Genomic DNA, 19,696 nt, shown 5'->3' with positions numbered 1-19,696 from the left:
TTAAGATTACACAGCCTTTTTTTAACCCACAGCACCTAAGTTTTTTTAAAACAGCTTTAGTGTGATGTAAGACATTGCATTGGCTTCTGAGCTGCCCATCATGTGGAAGGAAGACACAGGCCTCAGGCCATGAGAATTAAGGATTAATTAAGCTGCAACCCAGCTCCTAAGCCTGATACCATGAAAATGTGTTTGTCTACTGGTACAAGCACAAGATTTGATACAGCTCAGACAGGACAGATCCTGGTCATTTAACTCTGTATTTATGCAGTTAGAAGCTCATATTCATTTTCCTTTAAGGAAGATGCAAGGCAAGTGCCTGCTTGTAGAATTTATTGTGGCTGCACCACAGCAGGAACCCTGGCAACCAGAGCTCCAACAGCACTGCAGCCTCAGAACTGCAGATCTGGGCAAGGGCATGATCAGATACCTGGGTTACTGTGCAAAAAACCAAAACAAGCAGCAAGACACAGCATGCACTGCACAAAAAACCCTCCATGGACTGGAGATGGAAGGAGCCTTCTGCAGCTTAGGTGGCAAATCTCTAACATTAGACACGTTCTAATGCCAGCCACTGGCTCAAAGGAAACACAGGACAGGAATGAAATCTCTTCCAAAGCCTCTCTGTGTTTTCTTTTTGGGGCATATCTAAGAATAACTGGGCTTGTCACAAAATGCACAAAGTTAAAATAGGCTCAGTTTTTCTGGAAATTGGATGCAACAAGTTAATATCACAGAGAACAGAAAGCAGGTATTGTGTCACACTGAGACATGGTGAGGAAATTAAGCTTTAACTAGGCTAGGCACCAGGGAAAATGCCATAAATTAAGGAAAAAGCTGTTCTTTATTCATTATCTTGCCTGTATCTGACTTACTGAATGCCATTTTTAGAGTTCTAGTTTAAAAATACTGACAAAACAGCAGGAAATCCAGTGGAGTAAACAACCTATAAATGGACCTATAAGGAAGGGCAAATAACTTGGTCTGTGAAGTTAGGGAAAAGAAATGCAAGAATAAAGGAGAGATCTAGGATAAAACAAACAGTTTTAACATAGAAATAGCAAAGCAATGGAATGAAATCCATCAGGGAAAGGAACAAGAGCCCTGCACCTGCATCTCTTCAGGTTTTGAGCAGGTACCTTTGTGCGCTCCTTCTTGGCCTTCTCCAGTTTGTCCATCTCGATCTTCTGGGCTTTAGCTGAGAAAGAGCAGAAGATTTGAAGCACTAAGAACAGCAAAATTCAGCAGTTCTCATTCACACACTTCCCATGATTAAAAAAAATAGATTCAAATTCTATATAGAAAAATTAAACTGCCACGAAAGCAACTGCTGCTTTTTAATCAAAGCACTGCAGCACTAATTTAGTCATTTGAGAGATGAAAACATTGCAGAACCAATTTAAAAAGCCTTTCCAAACTGATGAAGCATCAATAACATTCAGGCACATCCAACCAGAATGGAGTCATTAAAGAGCAGCATGTGATGACTTCTCATTTATACATAAAGTGAAGACTTCAGTGCAGTTAATTAAGTACAAAACACAAAGAGCTAAGCTAGGACAAAAAAGAGACTTCCTGGAATTACCTAGTGCCTCGTAATATGAATCCTCTGACCAGCCATGAGGATCAAACATGTCCTGAAAAAAAGAAATAAACCAGATTAGGGCTCTTCCCACAGAACCACAAAACCCAGTGCAAAAATGCTTTAAGTATTTGTGTTCTCTGATAATAATCAAAGGTGACAATGAGAATCATCACTGATTTCTTCCTGTATCCCAGTGACACAAAGGTCCCATCAGACCTTCTTCTATGGGACCATGTTCTGTTGTGAATGAAGAAACAGCTTTGAAGCAAAAAGGATGCTGGGGTAAGTCATGCATTTTTCTGTTACTCAGCTTCTTTCCCCCCTCAAGGAGTTCCATTCAGAGCTCCACACTTCAGCAGCTTTTGTGCAGAATCATTGTAGCAAAGGTTGAGGCACTGGGGCTCAGTGCTACACAGAAATGTTCACATCACTGCAGAGGCTCAGATTGAGGTTGCATTACAAGACCTCTAAGCAAGCAGGCTGGAGAAAGCCTGAGGTGAGATTTCACATCTCTGTGTTACCTTTACCCACTCCTTTTCCAGTCAAAACACTGCCCCCCTCACCTTTGGATAATTTGTACCAAGCTCATCAATGGAACAAAACTGGATCAGCTTTTCATAGATGCTGCAAAGGAAAAGCAAGAGGTCAGAACAGAAGCAGGGAGCAGAAGGGAATAGAAGTGTTTCAGATGTGCCAACAGAGGGAGGTTGTCACCTCTTCACACCACAAGGTGAAATGAGAAGCTGGGAAGCTGCACCTGCTATGATGGATGTGGCACACCATTATCCACAGTATTTCCTATTCCTCAAAGCACCTCCCAGCTCCCACAACAGTCACATCTTCTAAAGTAGACTTAAAGTAGACACATTTTAAATGTGAAGTCACATCTCCACATTTAAAATCTAACCAACACACCAACTCCAGCTGCTGCTTTACCAAACACAAAGGAGAGTTTTACTGCTTCAGTAACAAACTGAGAAAGACAATTTGTAAGCAGTAATGCTTCCTGATCAGGATCCTTCTGCAACAACTCCAACAAAGAGGGAAATTCTTCAAATTAGCTCTGTGGTGCTGTGGTCACATGAAAAGATGGTGGCTCACCTGGGATTGCGAAATTCCTTTTTCCTCTGGATGATGTAGTTCATGTCCATGCCCTCTTTCACTTTCCTCTCATACAGCTTTTGAATTTTATCCTACAGGAGAAAGATTATAGGGTGAGCCAGGATGAAAAGGAGCAGCACAGCAGCTGACTCCTGTGCATGTGGAAAGAAGCCAACTGAACCAGTGACCTCCTTAGCCAGAGCTAGGATTTACACCAGGGCCAGGCTGCTCAAGAGACATCTCCTCCCTGAATGTCTGAACTTCATGAACTGTCTGATTGGTAAAGGAATGCTCTTTGCTCTTACTGAAGGCTTCAGTGATTAAAGATCTGCACACAAGGCACAGACTCCTCTTTCCCAGGCTGCTGTTTCCCTTCACAGCCAGGACACAGAAAAGCCAATTCTGAAATCCAGAGGTTCCCCCACAACTCAGAGCAACCACCAAGCCCCACCTGCAGCCTCAGGTGAGCACCTGAGACACAGCAGCTGGGCTACACTGCCCACAGGGCAAAGCTCCTGCTCATCTGCTAGCCAGGCAGGGCCAGAGCCAAGTTCTGCTGGAGAATTAAACCCAGAGTGATCATCAGGTATTGCTGGGGGTGCCCACTGCAGCCAAATGCTCTTAGGAACAATGTGCTCATAAATCCCTGCTTTGGTACCAGTCAGATGGAATCAGCTTCTCTCTGCACATCACCCACAAGGCACAAGCCCATGCCAAAGGCAACTTAACTGACCCAGGTTGCAGTTGTCAAGCAGTCTATTCTCTAAAAGGCTAAAAGATTTCAAATCAAACATGATTTTTTCCCTTCCTCAGTAAGGTGGATGAAAACACATAAAAGTATTCCTACTCTGGTGATGGTGAAGGGACAGCAGAGGCAGGAGCTTTCAGACAGAGTTAAGTGGTGCTGTTAAAATATCCTCAGTAATTTCCATCATCTTTTCTTTATGACAGAAATTCCTCATGTACCAGAGGCACATAAAACAAAACCAGAGCTGGGTCTTCAGTCTTTCAGGATGGGAGAAGCTGAGTCAATTTTCCTTTGTTGCTTCTGGATAAGTCACTTCATGTCTCCCTCCCTGGACAGTCAAACACAGAGCTGACTATTGTCTGAGGGCCTGCTGCAGCCTGAATAAAGGAGGATTGTTAAGAGCTGATATGAAACTCAACAACCTTAAAAAAACTTCTATGAGATAAATTTTCATCAGGTTGTCACAAAATCAGCAAGAGGAAATGGCACCATCTCCACATCCAGCAGCACATTGTGAGGTTTGAAGGAACAAACTGCAAAAGGGTGAATCTGGGGAGCAGAAATGACTGAATAGGTGTTCCCTTTATCCCCTCCCCATGGAGTAGCAATGAGGCTCCCCAAGTCCACAGATGGGCAACTACTCAGTCAACTTCACAATAAGAAGTCCTGTCTTTGGCAGAGTTCAAAATACAGTTTATAAGAGGAAAAATTTGACAAAAGAGCAAACCACCAAGAGACAAGCCCAGAACATTTTGCATTTCTAAGGAACAATCCCATCTCCTTACTCAAAGTGCTCTAAGATGTGGTTTGACCTGCCAACAGAGGACAAGCTCCCCTTTGATGTAACACACTAAACTTCTGTCAAAGGGGAAAAATTCTGCTTTATTCTGTCTACTCTGTCAAGCTCTGTGCATTCCTCAGCTCTAACACACTCCAGTTCATTGATGTCAGAACAGTAAAATCCTCCTACAGCACCAGAGGAGGTTTGGGTGTGCCCAGGTACAGTGTGTGGAGAAGAAAGCATCATCTGGATGGTGAGTCACTCTGAATCACCACTGCATGTTAGGGGCCACTTTACAGAGCAGCTCAGGAGTGATTCTTGACTTGTATTTCTGCTGGGCAGAAAACCAGAGTTAAAACTCAAGTGTGTGTTAGGAGACAGCAGTCCCTGCTCTTTCATTTGCACTCCATGAGGAGAACACAGATTATTGCAAACTTGGTCACTGCTGTTATTTGGGTGTGCACCACAGAAAACATCTGTTTGTGTTCTTTTGTTGCCTCTAAGCTACCAGCCTTCCCTCTAAATGTTTACCATCCAGAGACATGTAGGTGGAAAAGGAATCCAGGCATTGCTGCCTCAACTATTCCAGTTTAGGGGATTTCAGGGCTGTATAGAAAAACAATTTGTTCTTTGCTAGGGAGCTGAATTTGCTGAGGTAAGAGGAAAGCAGCCCTGACAGTAAACATTGCTTCTGTGTCACTGCTGGCATCAAGAGCTGTTTTAAAGCATAATTAACCCAGAGAGGCTGGAAAGCAGCTTAAAGCTACTTGGAGATTCCTAAACTGGAACTGCTGTAAAGCCTAAAGCATTAACACAGTGCATTCATAAACTCAGTGTGGTAAAACCCAGCTTTAATCTGGAGCTTTGCCTTGTGCAAATTTACTGAGCAGGGCTCCCAAATTTGCCCTGAACTGCAAATCTTAAAAAAGAAAAAGAAATGAAGTGGACTTATACCAACCTGCAATTGGTTAGAACATCTGCCAGGAGGCTCAGGAGGGATTTTGATCTCATCTGGAGACATGTTCCTCACTCTCTCTGAAAAAGAAGCTGGAGAGAACAAACTGGGGTGAGTTCTAGAACTACTGACGGGAATTTCAGCCATACAAGTCATTAAATTTGTTTTATGTCTTTTATGTCAGCACTACTCCCTCACTGGGAACCCAGGGCAAAGGTGATGACCATGCTGACAGCTGGGACTTGTGGTGTTTTCAAGGTGCTGAGCAAGAAGCAACTAAAGAACCTGAAGGCTGGGTCACTGGAAGAGGGGATGTGATGCTTGTTTTATTGATACACCCCTGGAGAGAGAATGGGACCATGCATGGGGTGGAGCACAGCATCAATTTTATGCAGTTTGGCTCTCTGCCATTTTGGGGGAGATAATCACTTGGTGAATATTTACTTCAGGACATACCTGGATGAACCAAAGTGGCTCAAGGAGAGAACAATGCTCCCCAAGGCTGTCAAGAGTTAACCACAAGAAATTACATTTAATCCTTAAGTTAACACTTCCTTAGCAGGCACTTTGATCTCTGCTTACAGAGACAGACTATTGCTAGAAAGAACAACTCGTCCTGCAGGACTGGGAACAGCCCAGTCCAGATTGCCAAATTTCCACAGCTGTTTGTACTGGGATACACTACTAAAGTACCTGATTGCCCTATAGTTTACAGAGTTATCAGCAAAAGAAACGGCCACATTTCCCCCCATTGCTTGCTACTTTCCCACTATTATGGGAAACCCAGGCAGTTCTCTGGCCAAGCCTTGGAACAGAGATTTGTGCCCCATTTAAGCAGCTGGGATTGTTTTCAAGCATAATTTGTCCAGGGAACACATCCCAGAGTTGCTCTGCAGTGGATAAGGGACCTGGGAGCAGCACACAAGTCACATCAACCAAGCTTTTCACATGTGCAGCTCCTCAGTTACACATTCCTCAGGAAAGCTCTCTGAGCTACAACTGCAGCACCCAGAGTTCAGCTCCTCTGGATAAAGGCCAGGAGGGCCCAAAGGCCAGACAGGGCTGCTGGAACCCTGCAGAGCTGAGGCTACAGATAAACAACACCACACACACCATCAGTGCTGCTACAGTTTCCCTGTCCTTTGTAAAAATGTGAAGCATTAAGGACAAGATCCTTTGAGAGGAAAAGCTGGCAGGCGACCGCTCATTCTGTTTGATCAAGATGTTGCTGAGGGTTAAATTCTCCAGCAGTTGCCAGTAACAAACAAAAAGTGTCCTTTGGCATTTAGCAAGTGGGAGCCTTTATGGAAGGAGGAAAGCTTGCCAGAGTGCCCAGAGAAAGGCAGGCAAAGGGAGCTCCCTGACAACAAGGCACACATTTGTTACAGGTTACAGCTGCTGCTGGGATGGGGAGGCCTCTGGGTTAATTAGAGCTGCAGGAAAGCCAGAAAGACAGTGGCAAAGACACAAAGTGTGGGTAATACACAGCACACAAGGCTTGCTGGGAAAGGTAAAAGCTGATTAGTGGCTTAAGAGGTTCACAGCAGAAGCATTAAAAAATAAGGCCATTAAATCCAGATTTTATTAGGCAAAGAAAGCACCTGAAAAAATTAATTAAAAAAATCAAGCCTAGTTCCACATTAGACATCCCACAGGCTCTTTGCAGATAAGCCACAGAGAAACAAAACATTTATGGGAAGGGGAACTGTGTGCTCATATAAACTCAGGAACTCTGGGCAGGACCTCTGTTTTACCTGCAAAAAAAGTCAAAGTCATAAGAATATCTTCAGCAATCCATTCAAAGCCCCCTTGAAAAAGAAATAATTGTGGAAGCAGAACAAGAGCTCCCAATGAGACAATATATTTTGATGCATGACTTTTCAGGTTTGGTGCTAATTTCCTTTTTTGTTTGAGCCTTGTGAAAATAATTCTTTACCAACATTATGGGGGGAAGCATCTTTTAATGGTTTACAAGGACCTAAGGAATCTTTGCCTCCTTCGATCCCACCAGAGCTGGAGGCAGCTGAGCACTGCCAGCAGCAAGGCAGGACATGCACCTCCCAAACTGAGCACAAACTTGCAGCATTACTCAGTTATTTCATCACTTTGCAGCCAGCCTGAGGTGCCACATCATTGGGAAGAGAAAAGGGTGAGTTTAAGGGTGAGTTTAACCCCTTTGGGCTTATTTACAGTAAGGAAGTACAAATTATCCATGCCCTCCAGCAGTCTTCAGTCTTGCTCCCTGCACAGACAGAATGGCCACAGCATCTTCCCACCAGCTCTGTCCCTAGAGGAAAACTGGGATTATAATCCTGGCATTTGCATGTATGGCCACACACTCCTGTATAAAACATTTTGTGTTTTCCAAGTCCCAAGGGCAGCTTTCCACCATGTCTACAGCAATAACTGCAGATGAACAGCTCACAACAAGGTGTGTCCTCACAGGATACATCCAACTGCTCTGTGCATCCTGTTATTCCTGTCAAGACCAAAGTTTTACTTTGACATGAGTCACAGGTAGTGACACTGGCTCCAGCCCCTCATTTGCCCTGTGATTTGCAGGCTCACAGCCTAGAGGATCTCCAAATGTGGACCTCAGGAAGTGGCTGTTGGCACAATTAATCACTCCAGGCACACCCAGATTCTGGCTCACAGTAAGTAAATATCTTCCCCAATCAGATTCTCAGTCCTGACAAAGAATTAAGCTGTGAAGCAGATCCCATGAGTCAGATGGGGGTTCAAGAAAGCAGGGGCCACTGCCCCTGAGAGCTTCCTGCTGCTAGAGGACACTGCTGCTGGTGCTTAGTCTGTGCATTCTCCTTCCACAAGCTGGCCTAAAAATTAAACCCTTCATCAGCACAAGCAGGAGGTGTTTGTAGCTTTGTGTGCAGTCACTCCTCTGCTCCCAGGCCAAAGCACAGGCAAATATCATCCTGCACACACTCAGCACCTCAGCAGTCACTGAAGGAGATTTCACAGATTCCAAGGATTTGCTCACCAGATCTTGGTAAGGCAGAAAACGAAATGGAAATGCTACATTTAATGTGCTTCAGTTTGAGATGGATGGATTATGAGACCTATACCCAATACAGGAGACAACTTTGCAAAGCAGGAGAGAAAGTGGCACAGTGCAAACTGTGAGCTCCATTTCCAGAGGGAAATGACTTCTCTCAGCCCAAAGGCTGTGCTGGAGACACTGTCAGAGAGCACACAGGAGTTTTGCTCCCTACAGATGGGTAGGAATGTTTTCCTAGTGCAGAGAAAAGCAAAGAACAGAGAGCACAGAGCTGGCTGTTCAGGACAGACACGGTGTGGATCATGGCTCTAGGATTAACTCTGCTCCCAGGTGGGATAAAGAACTCCTGTCCCTTTCAGGGGTCATTTATGTGCTCTGTTTGAAGCAGCCACAAGGGATTAGAGGCAGTTCAGGTGCCAGTTTCTTTCTAAAGGTCACACTATACAAAAAAACCCAAGGAAAGGGTGATCAGAGCAGCAAGGGCTTCCCCTGGAGACAGGCAAAGCGGTGGTGCCAGCTCTCCACACTGCATTCCCTGGCACTCCAGCCAAGGCTGCTTGGCACAGACCAGGGTGGGGGGGCTCTGATTTCCTGGCACCAGAACAGCCAAATCACAGGGAAGAACTGGAGACAACAACATGCCAGTGAGTCACCCATCCATGGAAGGACACCAGGTCTCTTTCTGCTCCGTGGGCTGAGAAATGCAGAGGGAGACCTGCAACCCAGCCACACTTTCTGCTCTTATGAACACTGACTTTGTGCTTAGATATCCCAAGGGCTGGAGAGAACATTTCTTACAATCCAAAAGGTAAACAACCATGCTGCAAAAATCTTCAGGGCAAAAAACCCTACATCCTTCAAGTATTATTTTGCAAAGCTGCAGGAAACAGCAAATGCAATGTCGTGGCAGCACCATGAACTGATTCAGAGTGGTACAAAAAGCCCCAAAGGACAATGCTGATGTAGAAATCCATGAAAACAAGCTTCACACATATTTCCTTCTCAAACAGGGGGCTGAAACGTTCCCACTCATTCTGTCAGCCATTGATTGTGTGATTACTACTTTGGCACAAGTCAGGACAACCATGCCCTTCCCAGCAGCTCATCCCAACTGTTTTCTTTGTGCCAACTCCAGTGCTCACCTAGCATGCACTAAGCACATCAGGGAATGGATCCAGCTGGAAGCCTCACAGGGAAAAAGAAAAAAATAAAAAGAAACAACAAAAAAGGAGCAGTGAAGATGGATCCCAGCTGGCTCCCACTCCCAGAGCTGCTCCAAGGTTTTTGTGCATCCGGGGAGGTAAAACACAAACAGTGCTTTTGGCAGGAGCCTGCACTGATTTAATACTTAAGCAACTGCACAATCACAGACTTTAATAAAGGTGATGCAGAAAAATGTAAGGTTATCTCCTGAGAAGGGCAGGCCCACACTCTTTTAATGCAAAAAGCAGTTGTGGAAAACAGTCCAAGGAGGACCTTGATTTCCACAGACTGATAGACAAAACTTGAGGGGTCCAGACTGGAGCAGTTACTCACTTTGTGTCAGAAAATCTTGCACCTTTTTCCATTAAAGAATTTTAACTGTGAAAGTCCAAGTTTTCAGAAAGGGAGTGGTTCTTACATTACTCCAACTGTAAGTCTCTTGCAACAGCTCCTTTTCAACTAGATAAGATATGGTCTAATGGAACAGACCTACAGAATCCAGCATGGCAAGTATGCTGACCTCTAATAACCTGGCTCTGCACAAAGCCAGCCTGCACACTGCTGTTTGGAAAGGATATTAAAGATAAGATTGCAGAGACCTCAGTCCAGGTCTCAGACTCTCCAACACTGCTCACCATGAGCTGTGACAATACCAAGTGCTCCCTGTGCTGCTTTTAAAGCCATGTGCAAGTCTTGGCCATGGTGAGACAAAGAAATGCAGTCTGAGCAGTCACTGTGGGAAAAGGGGACAAACAGAATTGTAACCTGAGCCTTACACCTTCATTAAGAAAGGACTTCCCACTGCATTGCTTCAAACTGCACAGCTTCACCCACATGTAAAACACAGAGGAAAAGAGCAGTTGGCTTCTAGAAAATGTGCTGTAGTTTTTACCCCAAATGCTGTTGTCTTATCCATGCTTCCAGGGTGCATTTAGAGGAGGATGAGCAGATTGGAGAAAGATTTCTGTTGCATTTAATGATAAGACTGGTTGAAGCAGTTTTGCCCTTTCAAGGCAGAAAATCCAATAGACAGCATTGCAAAGTCTGGGCAGACCAACTAAAAAGGACTTATAAATGCCAGACTTCAGTGATGGCTGCTGTAGGAGCCACAGCTGATCTGAGTATTTACCATCTTAATTTACACTTACCACATTTTATGACTGAAATATCAATCTGATTTGAGAGATGAAGCAACTTCCAAACTCATTTGTTTTTAATGATATTATTATGTGATAGCACATAACTGCAGGAGTAACCTCAGGAACAGAGGATCAGTGCAAGACAGTCAGAAATGCAATATAAAATGCAGTTTCTGTGCAGTTCCAAAGAGACCAAGTAGAGGATTGTATTTCAAGCTGACAACCCTGGACTTTCCAAATCTAATGAGATGTCACAAAAATCAAGTTTTAGTAACTATCAGAAAACATAGAGTACTATGTCAGCACAGCAGCTGTAAATCTGTGAGTGGCTCACATTTAAATGGGGATACTTTTAGTGAGTTTTGGAAGCCACAGAACAAAGTCATCACTCCTGGCTCCACTGGCTCTGGCTAGACAAAGCTACACTTGGTTTTAAGCTCATCTAAAAAAACACCAACACTGCCCTTTACATACAAGTTTTAAACATGAAATTATTTTCATATTTTTAGGTATGAAGCCTTTCTCCCAGAAGAAAAGTTCACTGAAAATATTCATGCAGTAAATTCTAGCATTGCCAGGGCAGAGATGCTTTTTACAAGTGGGACTTACAAAGTCTAGCTTGAATAAAAACCTGTGAATAAATACTTTTGAGTGAACTTACCAACTAGCTCCTGAGGATCTCTTTTCTCCACTTCTGAGAATTCCTGCAAAAAAGGAGGAAGAAATAGATTTTAGTCAAGTTATGCCTCCAACCCAAAAAGCTATGCTGCTTATTTAGAAATGTACAACTTTTTTCTGAGACAAGAGAATAAAAATTAAGAATGAAATCCAATTTATTAGGTAAGAGGACAATGTCTGGACCGTGGAAAGTCAAAGTCTAACAGGATGCTCCATTTCTTTGCAAATTTAATGAAATAATTAAGGCTTTGTTTCACCAGGTCTTGGACACTGAACTCCTGGAATTCCAGAGAAACTGCTGTACACAAAGCCTTTCCTCAGAACAGATCAAAGCATAGATTTTTCATTTCTGGTAACTGGCCCTGGGCACCAAGCAGTGTTTTAGAGCACAGTCAGGTGAACACAGGCTGGATCCAGCCCTCAGGAGACTCCTTTAGTCCTGGGAATGCCAACCAGCTGAGCAGGACCAGCCTGGTGCATTCCCAGAGCAGGGTGGCCACAGCCCAGGTGCTCCCAGAGCTCAGGGATCAGCTCCTCATCAGAGCTCTGCAGGCTCCCAGGTGTGCCAGATGTGTGATGCTGAATTCATCTGTGCCCCTGTGCCATGCAGGGCTTTGGCTGACAAACCCTCTCCAAACCAAACCAAACCAAACCCAACCAAACCCAACCCAACCGCCAGGGAGTGCTGGGGATGCAGATCCTGTGCTCCCATCTCAGGAGGATGATCCCACTGGCAGCTCTCCAGGAGTGACACAGCCAACCTGCCCAACCAGGGACTCAAGAGCAACCTGCACTGGCCTGGAGATGGCCACACAGCTAATGCTTGCCTGCTCAAAGAAATTAAGGATATCTCATTTGCAGATGTTTGCAGTGTGCTGAGCAGGAGGCATTATGTAGGATAAGACATTTTTAAATATGGTTTCACCATACTGAGACCAACACTCAAATATTTTGGTGCTTCTGGGAGATCCCAGGAGAGTCACAAGTGATATCAAGCTCAGCACAAATAAAGTTTCTGAAACAGTACCAGCTGTATCCCAACATTGCCCTCTCCCTCCCAAAGACCTTTTGTGACTCACTGGACTGTTGTCCAAAATTCCTCAGTGCCTGCAAACACTGAAGCCATTCATTGAACCTGACACTGACAGAATGCTGCCTCCTTGGTAACAGCTCCCTGACCCCCTCCCTTTCTCCATTCCCAGCCAGGTGAGAGGTGCATCAGGTGAGGAGACAGCAGTGAGGTCACCAAGCCAGATGTGGGAACAGCCTGTGCCAAACTCACTCTGAACATGACCCACTTTCAGAGAAGCCAAAGCCCTCTGGAAGCAGAAAAACAAATTCTTTGTGTGGCACTAACTGCTACAGGGCATTTTTTATAGCCATTCATGGAAGACACAAAAAAAAAAAAAAAAAAAAGAAGAAAGCACTATTTCTGCATTAGTACACTTGGATCACAAAAATACAAGGCTAAAGCTATTTTAGAAAAAGAAAGAAGTACACAGAGGAACACACATCTTCTCCCTGGCCAGCTGGCCCCAGGCCCCTCTGAGATGGGCTGAGTGTCACAGCTCCAACCCCTGTGAGACAATGCCTTTGGTGTGTGCACCAACAGCTCTGCTCCCAGCAGCACAGAGAAAAAATTTCAACAGGAACATGACATTTCAAAGCAAAAAATGATGCCAAAGCAGTAGCTGTCTTTGGGGAGAGCACTGGACTGGAACCCAGGGAATCCAGACTGTGTTCTCCACAAACCTACATGGATGGGGAGCTCACAGACTGAGCTTCAGCTCACCACTGGGGAAGTGGAGCAATCTGTGGTAACTGAAGGGCTGTGAGGACAAATCCAGATGAGCACAGAGGCTGCAGAAGCTCACAGAGGTGTAACATCTGTCCAGGCCATACAGTGACTCACCAGCAGTAAATACATTGTCAGGAGGCTGCTCCTTCCCTTTCAGGGGGGAACTTGCTAGATGGGTAATTAAAATTATTTCTCACCTTGGTTTGAGACAAGCAAATGTTTGTTGAGGTGAAAGGAGGGAAGTGCTTTAGCTCTAACCTTGACTAAACTCCATTCTGCACTCTTATCTCTTGTAAGTTTTAAGTGGAACTGAGGAAGAAGTGGAAGAGACAAGGCTGTGTCCCTGAGCACCTCCTGATCCTTCCTCTTACCCTCATACCATTTATTACTCCATTATGCTTCCCATCTCCTTCTGCCACTTCTTGCAAGAGAAATAATCCCCTCAAACAGCAAGATTGCCGAGCAGGCACTTAAGCAAGCCAGTGGCACAGCCAAATTCAGGTGCATTACACATGGGCTATGTGGCCCCAAAAAGGCTGTTCTCTTATTTGGGCCCTAACAGCCTTGCAAGGGGCTGTGCTGCATTTCTGACTTGTCCAGAAGCTCATTTTCAAGTCTCCTGTATGCCAGGAGTTGGTACCAAGCATAAGCACACAGCTCTCAGGAAACAATAACTCATGGGCTCCGAGAGAATCTGATGGCCAAGCCCCTCCTGCCATGTTTTATATTAGACAAGGATCTCTGAAATGTCAGCTGTGTTAAATAGCATGTTCTATGAACTTCCAGAATCATCAGTAAGTTTGCTTTAATTTAAATCTTCTTTAATTTGCATCCTTTGAGTCTGCCCCATTGGTGAGAGGCTAAATGAAGCCAGTCCTCTGTTCTGCCCTGGCCCACACTTTCCCACCCCACCAAATCCAGTCCCCACAGGCCCAGCCAAGACATCAGAGAGCCCAGAGCTGCTGCAAGCACCAGCAAACACGTCCAGCCCTGGATTGCAGCCACACCTCACTGCCCAGGGACAGGAATTTTGCTTAGTGATGAGTTCCTTCATACCTCCACCCACTGCTCCATCCTGAGCTGGAGACATCAACACAGCTTTTCATTAACTTGGGCTGCTTTCAAACCTCTTAAATGCTTTCAAAATACAAATGGATGACCAACTTCTCCAGTGCTTGTTCATATTTGCTCAGTTTGCTGTTGAAAACTACGAGGCAAGCATCAACAACTTGACTAAAGTTTGGCAGATGGAAATTTTAAGAAGTCTTGTTCAAACCACTGAGTATCCACTGAAGATCCAGAACCTTCTAAAAACTTCCAATGGAGAAATCACACCAGAACTGTTCTACACTCCCTTAGGCTAATTTAAGTTTGAGACACACGAGGAGTACAATGAACTGATTAGGAAAGACAGCATAAAAACCACAAATCTGCAGATCTTATCTAATACATTAAGTGGAATGAAATGGGAAATCACCAAGTGGAAAAATAAGGTACAATAAATACTGGAAAGTTGCTACCTTTTGGTTATGAAAGAGAAGAAATATTTATGTGTGGATGAGAGATTTCTAAAGGAATTCCAAAGCATTTCAGCAATGGAAAATTTGAAGGTAACTGAATTTTATATAGGGTAGTTACCTAAATCCACTTAAGCAAAGGTGATCTCTCTGTTGATTACATCACCAATACCCTGGGTTATGTATCAGTATCTCACATGGAGCATAAAATCAAGCAGGTGAGTGGCTCCAGCAGGAGGGATTGTATGTCAAAACTCCCCATCAGAGTAAATACTTGAAATTATTAGAGATTTCAAGCATCCCAGAGCTAAAGACATCACTTAAAGAGTTCATTTCCATTTGAATTCTGAGGCCTTAAAAAAACCAACATTAGGACTTTGCTAGTGACACCTGTACCTCAGATTTTTCACAAACCAAACCCCTGAAAATCTGTACAGAAGCAACTCTAAATTCACTTATTGCTTGACTGAGTTAGAAAAAAAAAAGCAAAAAAAAGCTGTACTGTGCTTTATCATGCACTCAGCAAGTTGATTTTCTGGCTGCCATCTACAGTGCAGCCCTGATCTCACAAGATCAACAGCTGAAGGGCCCAAAGGCAGCACTGAAAGGAGTCCAGGGAGCTGCAGAGCCAAGCTGGAACAAGACAAAACACAAAACAGGCAGCAGGGAGACTCCTTCCCCCTGACCTGGAGTAATAAAGAGCAGACTGAAGAGCACAAGCTGCTGTGGACAAAGTATTAAAAAAGCCCCAAATGCACCTTTTTCTTCTGTGCTTCCCAGAACAATTGTGCACAACAGCTCACTGAGAGCAGACAGCATTTATGGTGGTACTAATCCTGTTTGAGTATAGGAAAAGATTTTTCAGTTTTTCCACTTTCCCAAGACAAATGGCTTTTTTCAAGGCCTGGACAAGATGAGTGCCTGCAAGAGCCTGGCTCATGAGCACCAAGGGCTGGCTCAGTTTTGTGTATCACCATCAGTGAAAGAGGAGCAGGATGAAGGGAGGGTGTGTGCACACACACAAGGGAAGTGCTGCATTCTGCCTGAAGCTTTCACCTCACTGGGGTGACATCTTTTCAATCCTACAGTGTCTCCATCCAGTTACATAAAAAACAGTGTCTGCTCAAGCTCCAAGGAAAATAAAAACAACCCAACACAATCCTCACAGCACGGAACAGAGATTAAAGGAAGGAAGCAAAACAATATGAATCTGAGACTGATGAATTCCAGTTTGGACAGGCTTGCCCAGAACAGCTTTATTTAATGGAAGGAATGGACTGACTTTAAACAATGCTCACTAAATCCTTGCTGAAACAAGATCCATAAATCCAGCTCAGTGCTCACATCCAACATCACTGCTGGCATTAACTGTCACCACAAGGTACAAACTCAGGCAATTCATGCAGAAGCAGGTGCACATGTCAGTGCAGGTGCACTTCAAGCTACCAGGAGAAATGGTTCAAGAGAGAGGCAGAAGACACAAAACCAGACCCTGATGGCTTTAACAAAAATGCAAATTTTAAGAAATGGTGAAGCTGATGCCAGGTTTGGCACTGCTCAGCTGCATTCCCAAACTTTCAGCCAACTGAATCCTGCAGCTTCATTCCCTCACTGACTTCCAGGAAATATTAAAAGCAGCTAGTTCAGACAATACCTCCCCTTCAATATTTTTTTTCAGCAAATGCTCTTGTGTTTCAGAATTTCTTCTCCCTCCCCACTACTTCACATGATTGTTTGCACATAACTTTAATGCAAATTTAAACTGGCAGCCACAAAAGGTACAGACCAGTGACATCACTGTCAAGCAGTGTATTAGTCTGAAGATATTGCAGAGAATTTTTCAGTACAGTAGCCAGGGGATCTGCTGCTGTAACAGCTGTTACAGTGGATTTCTTGAATTTCTTGGATTTCTTGAATCTCAGCAAGTGCCAGCAGTAAGTTTTTGTAATTTTCCCTCCTCTCTACAATTCAGAATATCTCCTGTAGTCCCAAAACACAAACAGCCTCACTTGGCTGAGTATGATGGAAAGAAATTATAACTTAGCAGAAAATGTCAGAAGAGTTTTCTAAGCCAAGTGATGATGGCCTTGCCAGAGCAAGCAGGTGGAATGTCTACATCATGCAGGCAGCAGGAGAAAGACAACCCCAAACCCTGCACTGTGCTTTTTTTTCCTCTCCTTTCATTTTCTTTTTTTTAAAGGAACATGGTAGCAATTATGTTCTTGCTTTTTCCTCTGCAAAGATCAGAAGTGCTCGTGGGAACAGAACACCAGAAATGTCTCATTTCATATTAAAAGTGCATGACATGATTTCACTTCTTGTCCCCAGATCTGCCTGATGTTGGTGTGCAGCCAGGCTGAAGGCAGCAAGCAGAGTGCATGTCAAGTGCATTTAGAGCCAGGCAACAGGAGTACAATGCTTTTATTCCTCCTCCCCTCCACCCTTTTTTTTATTTTCTTGTATTGTGAGAGAGGAGAATCCCAAGAGAAAGCTTGAAACAAGCACATTTCCTACAGCCATATCCTGTTTGCCAGCTCTGCTACACAGCTCCAGGCAAAGTGCCCAGTTCAGCATAAGAAATTTAACTAAAAACCTGTAGGGACCATGATCTAGATACCAGGAGAAATCCAGCAGCTCAGAAATAAACCTCCATAGGAAAAAAGCCTGATACATCCACCCTTCAGAGACACTTATATACAGGCTTTACAAATCTGTTTGGAGATACAGAGAGAAAGGGAAGGAAGAACAAATCAAACAGTCAGCTCCTGAGACATTCCCTATCAAAATGTGCATAGCTGGCACTGCCTTTTACTTTTCCAGCTAAATTACATCTAAAAATACACATTCTTTAATGAAATGAAAAAGAAAAAAAAAACCAACCCACTGAAAAAATCCCAACCAAGACCTGGCAAAACATTTCAGTGAGAAAGTGCTTTAGAAAGGAAGCATTCATAGCATAAATCCTTTAAATAGCTTCTTTGAAACTTGACTCCATTCACCTGACATATGCTATCTGAGTATTTGACAAAGATTATTTGTTAGGAATAACTTCCAGTTAAGGAACTGTGTGCCAGAACTTTTGCTTTCCATGTGGAGCTACAATTCACAACACCTGCATCCCAGTGGAGCCTGGTCCCAAAGCTGCCCCAGGAGCACAACAGCTCCTGCTCTGCACAGCCCAAAAATTCCTTCAAGTGAGTTTTGCTTACTACAATGAAATAGAAACTCACTGGTCAAGTACCAGCAAGACAGGACAAGGCTGGAGGTGTCAAGGTACTTCAGTGATTTTATTTTTTACAGCTTGTTGCAGTGCAGAATCAAGCAGAAGGTGAAGGTGGGCTGTTAAAATTCTGAGAAGCAAAGGAAAGGCTCAGGAGAGCTTACAAAATTAACTTCTTGCACAAGCTTTCTCCCCTAGAACACAGCACTAAAAATTCTTCATGGTTTGGAGTAGAGGCAAGGTGTAATAGCAAGTATCCTCAGTGAGAAATTCACTCCTTCATGAATAGATCCCACTGAGTTTATCCAGATTTTGCTCCTTCTGTACCCAGAACAGGGCAGCTGGAAGGAGCTATTTTCAGCTCTTTGCTGGTATTTGAGGCAATGCTCCATCTGTGCTGCCTGCTCAGCCCCTCACTGTGACATGCACAGACCTGCACACCCAGAACAGCAGCCAGAAATAAATAATTGCACCTACAGAGCTGGACTTGAACAACTCAGACTTTTATCAGGTGAAATATGCAAAGGGAAGCAGCTCCAGAAAGGACTTTTCTTCAAGTTTAAAGACAAACAGAACAAGCCTGGCTCTTCTTTGGAGGAAGGCAAGCCACACCTGTGTCAATAATCCCTGGTATTCAGCACTGCAGGGAGTGAAGAGTCTGCTGCAACTTGTATGGCCGGCGGGGAGGAAGGAACAAGCATGCCCACGGACATGTCTCATCTCCCAAACTGCTCCAGAGCTGGAGGGAAGCCAGGAGCTCTCCAGGAGTGTTCCAGCTTCAGAGCCCCACAAGGCTGGGATCTGTCTCCCTCTCAGACAGAGCTGGAGACAGGAGTACGTGTGGCAAGGAGCAAAATAATCCCAGATGCCAAATGTTGTTTTGCTTCCTGCATGCAGAGCAGCTTTGAGTGCCTGTGATATTCTCTGGCAATAACCAAGGTTCACCCAGATAAAATGGGAACCAGGGATCAGCTGGTTTCATGTCTGGGCACTCACTGTAGCAGTGCAGAGCAGCATTTGCAGCTGAGTTACCTCTAAACTCTGCAAAACTCTCTGGTTCTCTCTACAGAGCTCTGAAAAAACATCTATAAGCCTAAAACAAGGGAAAGCCACACAGACAGCATTTTACACAATTCTATTAAAAGGAAGCTGAAACAGAGAAAAGGAATCTGAGACTGCAGTGCTCATCACTGGCACCTTCAGGCTGTGCTTCCAGGCAAAGCAATGAGTGAGGAAACAAACAAAGCAAAGGAGTTCTAACCTTGACCCCAGCCCTGGGAACTGCACAGTTCATGCTCTGAAAGTGTTTACAGAGGTATGCTCACAGCCATGCATAATGCAAGCATGTTAACTTAAGGACAGAACTTTCCCCAGACATACTTTTCCCCTTCTTTGGAGCAAAATAATTACACCTGAGATGAAAGTTAATGAGTAGGTTCAAGCATTTTTTCAGAAGCTGGCTTGATGAATGTATGCTGAATTCAGAAAAATTAATTTGCCATATCAAAGTAAGAGTTAATTTCAGGGACTACATTACTGCACACACACACACACACCCATTTACTGGTTCTCAGCACTTACCACTTTTACTTTAAATCAAGATAATTTTGGTATTTAAACAAACAGGTCAATGGGTAGGCAAGATAAAAAACCACTGCAGTAAAAAGCCTCTAAGTATTAGCACACACCTACACACCATAACACAGGAGAATTACTTTACAGGTATGCTGGATCAATAAAAGCTAAACATAATAAAGAGCTGATGATTACCAAGAGGAGGTACCCAGACATGCTTAGAGGCCCAGTATTCCTCTGAAAATCTGACAGCTTCTGAATTTGGCTGCCTCTCCACACAACACCTCGAGGATGCAGAGGGGACCCTCAAAACAAAACCAGGAAAGGAAAACATCAAAGTAGTCACCTGTTGTGAAAAACTGCTACCATGTGGCAGGCAT

General features: G+C 44.1%; 1 protein-coding gene across 2 annotated transcripts in view; it reads right to left on the bottom strand.

Moving 5' to 3' along the window:
• SAP30BP (SAP30 binding protein) overlaps positions 1-19,696 on the bottom strand; it is a 29,133-nt gene that overhangs the window by 1,924 nt on the left and 7,513 nt on the right. For both annotated transcript variants that reach the window (XM_064728708.1, XM_064728710.1), the window contains 6 exons: positions 11,190-11,232; positions 5,174-5,262; positions 2,687-2,778; positions 2,149-2,209; positions 1,586-1,637; positions 1,140-1,198 (listed from right to left, as the gene is read on the bottom strand). In XM_064728708.1, coding sequence (XP_064584778.1) covers positions 1,140-1,198; positions 1,586-1,637; positions 2,149-2,209; positions 2,687-2,778; positions 5,174-5,262; positions 11,190-11,232 — 396 coding nt within the window. The remainder of the gene's footprint in view (positions 1-1,139; positions 1,199-1,585; positions 1,638-2,148; positions 2,210-2,686; positions 2,779-5,173; positions 5,263-11,189; positions 11,233-19,696) is intronic.

Source organism: Zonotrichia leucophrys, chromosome 18 (genome assembly GCF_028769735.1).
Source record: "Zonotrichia leucophrys gambelii isolate GWCS_2022_RI chromosome 18, RI_Zleu_2.0, whole genome shotgun sequence".
NCBI classification, from domain to species: domain Eukaryota; kingdom Metazoa; phylum Chordata; class Aves; order Passeriformes; family Passerellidae; genus Zonotrichia; species Zonotrichia leucophrys.
The sequence above is the reverse complement of the archived record's forward strand: the minus strand, read 5'-3'. Positions and strand labels throughout refer to the sequence as shown.